At 39.3% G+C, this 5932-nt stretch overlaps 1 protein-coding gene across 2 annotated transcripts in view; it reads right to left on the bottom strand.

Annotated features, from left to right (window-relative positions):
- Positions 1–5569, bottom strand: part of LOC104983351 (chromosome unknown open reading frame, human C5orf34) — a 30766-nt gene extending 25197 nt beyond the window's left edge. For both annotated transcript variants that reach the window (XM_010832793.1, XM_010832794.1), the window contains exons 1-4: positions 5217–5569; positions 2648–2778; positions 1350–2038; positions 1108–1197 (exon numbers count right to left, since the gene is read on the bottom strand). In XM_010832793.1, coding sequence (XP_010831095.1) covers positions 1108–1197; positions 1350–1544 — 285 coding nt within the window. In that variant the 5' untranslated portion in view covers positions 1545–2038; positions 2648–2778; positions 5217–5569. The remainder of the gene's footprint in view (positions 1–1107; positions 1198–1349; positions 2039–2647; positions 2779–5216) is intronic.
- Positions 5570–5932: the final 363 nt, after the last annotated feature.

Here is a 5932-nt window from a genome sequence, read left to right as displayed (position 1 = left end):
CATACTGCATAGCACAGGGAACCACAGCCAATCTGCTGAGATAAACCATAATGGAGTAGAATATTTTTTAAAAAATGTATATATATGTAAACTGAGTTATTTTGCTGTACAGCAGAGACAGCAAAGACTAACACAATATTGTAAATCAACTATACTTCAATTAAAAGAAATACAAAAAAAGTAAGGCCAGTATTCATTGATGGCAAAGGTGCTTTATAAGGATGATCAGTTAAGACAATTGTTTTCTAGAATCAGACTATCTAATGCAGCATCAGCAGCAAGCTATATAGTTTCAGTGAATTGCTACTCAAAAGATACAGTGGAAAAATGGCCCTGTAAACAAAGTTACTGGCTTATAATTTTTGACTCCTTTGCCATGAGACAATGTAATAGAAAATTACTCAGCAGGCAGGCAAGCATCATGTCTACAGCAGAAAGTGGTTAAGAGCCACAGTCTTCAGAGTCAGATACACTGGGTTCAGATCCTGACTTTGCCATTTAGAAAAACTGCATGGACAAATTAGGTAAACAGTCTGAGATTTAGTTCTCTCATCTGTAAAAAGGGGCTGGTAGTAGTCAATATACCTGTTCTGATTGTGTGAACATCCATTTTGATTAGCAGATACCCATGCCATACTGAAGCTATTAAAATTTTTCTATATCATTCCTAGAACTTGGCTCATAATAACCCCTCAAGAAATGATGGTTATTATTACTCCTAAAAGTTGAAAATAGAATAAAACGTGTATACCTATAAGTAATTACACATTTCTCCTACACATTAACTACACATAAGCTACTGAAAATGGCCACATAATTTCTTAATTTTGATACCTTTGAGAATCAGGAAATCACCAATCTATAAAGTTCTGAGTATAATCCTTTGATACAAAAAAGATAAAAAGGAAAAAAGGCACAGAGATACACTATGTAACTTCTGTGTCTCAAGGGACAAAATATCAGTTGAAAATATCAGTCTGTTGAAATGTACAGGCCTAGGCATTGCACAGCAACATGTCCATGCTCAGGGACATGAAGGAAAAACCTAAATATTAAACTACCTGTTTGCAATTACTTGTCCTCAAATATTTGTTTAAAAAATATTACCGTTTTCATTTCAGAAGGTATGATGCTTTCAGATAAAAAAGGACAGGTAGCAAAAGAGTTACGAAAATCGAGGGCTCGTTGTAACTGCTCCTACAAAAAAAAACACCAAGTGATTTTTAAAAATGATTTGAAAATCCATTTAGAATGACAGTAATCCAGAATACTAGCCACTTTCTATATTCTGGACACCTCAACAATATTTTAGTATGAAAAAGAGTAGTTTTTGTGTCATCTTTACTTACTCGGTAAGCGCTAATAACAAAGTGTGTCCTTTGGCGAATTCTTTCTGGATGTTGTAAAGGATGTGCTGAAACAGGAGGTGCCTTTTCAAATAAAAATTCAGAGCCACAGGGAGAAAGCTGCAATCTGGAACCATCAATATACTGCACTTGCACTGAATCATCTTCATAAAGTACCATTTGCACTTCAGCCGCCATTACTGTGACTATGGATAAAATGTCTTTCCAAGGCAAAAGGCTGAAGGAAATAGCAAATACAGTAGCACCAACAGTTCTCTTCACGTACAAAAGTTCTATCAAAATAAATGGATGAACATAAGCACAACACACTGCCACTGAGCTTACTTTTTTGGTTGAAAAGTGATGATCTTACCCTGACCTGACCTGAATGCCTTGATTAATCCCGAGGGCTTTACCTCAGTAGTGTGGGAAGATAATTGGGAGGGGGAAGACAGCCCACCAAGTTATAACTGCCCTTATTTTAATAGCTTTACTTCTGAAGTTTAACTTCTGAAAATTGGATGCTCAGGATCTCACTTCAAATAACAATCAAATTCCATCTTTGCAAAAATAATACAGCAAATCAGAGGCTTCCCTGGTGTTCCAGTGGCTAAGACTCCATGTTCTCAATGCAGGGGTCCCGGGTTTGATCCCTGGTCAGGAAACCAGATCCCACATGCTGCAAATAAGACCTGCGGCAGTCAAATAAATAAATAAATATTTTTAAAAAAGAAAAAGAAAAATGTAGCAAACCATTTGTAATACATGTAAAAGGCAGGCCAAAAGTAACTGTTTGGCCCACTTGAAAATAACACCTGGATTCCTGCCACTAACCTGGCATTATGGAAGTAGCTCCATGTCACAACTCAGAAAGCTAACTAATCACCTAGTGAATTAGTTCATCTTATTCACTGAAATCAATTTCCTCTTCTTTACCTCTAAAATGTCTCTGTATTTTCACCTATGCTTTCCACATAGGTGTGATGGAAGGGGAATGAAAGAGTTGGGTTCCATTCACACTCTACCAGTTCCTAGCTATAAACTTCAGGTTGGTTGTTTCCTTATTTGTAAAATGGGGGTAGCAACAGGATTGCTGTGAGGATTAAATGAGACAACATATGTAACAGTGCCAGTAGTGGGAATGCTGCTTTGCAGGAGATCAATAAATTTTATAATTCTTTCTAAAACTAACTGCATCCCCTACTAGGACATTATCTCCATCTGTTACCCAGGTGATCGAGTTTCACCTGACCAAAAAAAAAAATAGTAACTTTTCACAGATACCACTTTCCCCAGCTTACCTCTGTTTCCTACCAGTAAACTTCTCAGGTGTAGTATTCACTCAGGGTCAACTTGCTTTTGTCTTTTTTTTGGCCGAGCTTCGAGGCATGCAAGATCTCAGTTCACTGACGAGGGATCCAACCTAAGCCCCCTGCATTGGGAACATGAGTCTTAATCACTGGACTGCCAGGCAAGTCCCAGTGTCCACTTTCTCTCCCAACAATCTTCAGTGCATTGCAATCCAGCTTTCTCTGTCACCTCACTACTGAAATTGTTTCACAATGGTCACCCCTATCTTCTTACACCCAATGACTTCAGTCTTCATCCTACTAAACTAGTCAATATGTGACAGTGTTTTCTGTCTTTCTTTGCACCAAACTCTCTTCTGCCTTTTATGTAAAAGGGGTGGGGGTGCCATGGTCCTCCCCACCCCGCCTCTATATCTGTTCTTCTTAATAGTTTAACCATTGCTCTTCTTCACCATTTCTTAAATCAAGGGATTCATCAACACCTGACCTTAGTTAGTCCTCATTTTATCTCTTCTTACTAGATACACTTATGTTGCTTTTATGCCCACCCTTAAAAGGTTTTTATGCCTTTTAAAAAAATCTTACCCATTTCACTGTATGTAATGAGCTACATATGATATAGCCTACAATCTTTGGCAGAGTATGTCAATATATAAATATTAAACCACACGATCTCTCCTGAGGAAATTCACACAACTTTAATCATTCTCTTTCTCTAGAGAACTTCCAAATCTACCTGACCTCTCTCCTGAGCATCCAGCTGCCTCCAGGAGCTCTCTCCATGTCCTGGTTCCACAGATAAATCAAACTCAACATCACTTCCACTCAAGGAAGACTTCTGTTAATACCCTCAAATTCACTTTCATTCTTAACTCCCTCAATGCCAATCTACAAACAGTAGCTAGAAGGACCTTGTAACATAAAAATGAGATTTAACCCCTTCTGACTTAAACCCAGTATCTGCACTTAGAAAAGCCGGATTCTTAACCACAGCCTATAAAAGCCATACAATCTGCACCTATCTACTTCTTCAATGTCTTCTCCTAACTCTCTTCTTGTTCAGGACACTTTAGCTGCATTGGCTTTTTAAATGTTTTTTTTGAGAAGCTGTAATGCATCGGAGAAGGCAATGGCACCCCACTCCAGTACTCTTGCCTGGAAAATCCCATGGACGGAGGAGCCTGGTGGGCTGCAGTCCATGGGATCACTAAGAGTCGGACACGACTGAGCAACTTTTCTTTCACTTTTCACTTTCATGCATTGGAGAAGGAAATGGCAACCCACTCCAGTGTTCTTGCCTGGAGAATCCCAGGGACGGGGGAGCCTGGTGGGCTGTAGTCTATGGGGTCGCACAGAGTTGGACACGACTGAAGCGACTTAGCAGCAGCAACGCATCTCAGAACCTTTGCACTGTTCTTTTTGCCTAGCACTTTCCCCAACTCATCACACGACTGGCTCTTTGGCACCATTAATATCTCAGCACAAATATCTAACTTCCTCAAAGGCCTAACCTGACCAGTTAAAAGTTGTTTCCAACCATGACTTTTTATCCATTTCATCATTTTTCTTCATAACATCTATTACTATCAAAATGGGTTCTATTTATGTACTTGCTTTTTGTGTTTTTTCATGGGGCTTCCCTGGTGGCTCAGATGATAAAGAATCTGATAAAGGAGAACCGCGTTCGATCCCAGGGTCGTGGACAGAAACTCAGTGAGAGCAGGGACTTCATCTTTCTTATTCACTGTATCCCTGGCATCTAAAACAATACTTGGCCAATAATAATAAGGGTGCAATAACTATTTAATCATAAATATATAAGTAATATATAAGAATATATAAGTGAATTTTAAAATTCTTGCTTCTCCTGAATTTGCAATTTGAGAAAAAGCATCTCAATTTGACTTCTTAGTGTTTCCCTTCACACCCTTGTGACAAGTCCTGTTGATTCTGTATGTCTCTCCCATAAATCTGTCTCTTCCTTTTCTATTTCTGGTCAGCTTTCCCCTCCACTCCTGTAAACCGTGTGGGACCTTTTCCCAGTTTTCCACCTCTCCAATCCATTTCCAGTATTTCCCTCATTGGTAATTTTCCACAATCCAGACCATACCAACCACTTTACATCACTTTTTTACATACTTGTTAACTGGCAATAAATACTCATAGCATTAAATATATTTATATTGCGGCTATATGTATCCTATATACGTACGAGGTCCACTTGCTATTTCAGAAAAAACAGGTGCAGATACACAGTCGAAAAATATATTTTCTCATACCAACTGGAAAAAGGCCTCTATTTTAAAGCCAAGGTTTTTTTTCCAACAGCTTATTCTGGTATAATTGTTACTTAGATTATTTAAATAATCAAGCAGACACAAGAAACAGAATATCTTAAGTTCTTGCCATCATTAATAATAATAATAATATGCCTCCAACCTATATTTCCAGCGTCATGTCTACTTTGATCAAAAATTTTGTTCTCGACATTAACGGGAACCTCATCAAACGCCTATCTACAGGAAAAGCCTCATACAAACAATCAACGTCTTTGACTCACACAGCAAGCAGTTCTGAGCTTTAAAGTCGTGGAAACGAGGCCAGTCAATGGCCCTTGTGCTTTAGTTTGCCAAAATACTCGGAGTAGCAGCTTGTGTTCCTGCCTTCGACGCTTCTCGAGGAGTATTTCTTGAATTTGACAAGTTACCAGCAAGTGATGTTTCCCGATGAAAGAAAAGTCATAACCGAGAGGAGTTAAGGCTACAGGGAGGAGGTTTGGCGGTCTCTCTTCAAGTCCGAGTAGCCAGGAACAGCTGCAGCTGCAACCGCGAAGACGAACCGAATGCAAACAGTCGAAACTCAAACCTTCCCGTACCCTAGGAAACCCGCCCCTTTTACAAAGGAAGACCGGAAGTCCTGACCTACTTGAGCCCTCCTCTCGCAAAGAAGGGCGGGACCGGAAGTAGGGGAGATAGGGGCTCTCTGTCCGGAAGTTAGTGGTCTACTCTCAGGTTTTTACTTCCGGTACCCCCCAAGGAGCCGGCCTGATGCGGACGAGCATTTTGATGCTCTAGCCAAGATAGCTACAGATTTGGAATTTAGTGGAGTGATACTATTTAAATAATCTAAACAATTATACGTCAATAAAGCGGTTAAAAAAAAAAACTTGACCGAAGATAGAGACCTCTGCTTTTCTAATTTGATGTTAGAAAATGTCGTTCAAGTGTGTGTTTGCACCTTTAAAATTTTTGTTTAAAACAGCAAATGGACGCTTCT

This window comes from Bison bison, unplaced genomic scaffold, assembly GCF_000754665.1.
Source record: "Bison bison bison isolate TAMUID 2011002044 unplaced genomic scaffold, Bison_UMD1.0 scf7180017862275, whole genome shotgun sequence".
In the NCBI taxonomy this organism is placed as follows: domain Eukaryota; kingdom Metazoa; phylum Chordata; class Mammalia; order Artiodactyla; family Bovidae; genus Bison; species Bison bison.
The sequence above is the reverse complement of the archived record's forward strand: the minus strand, read 5'-3'. Positions and strand labels throughout refer to the sequence as shown.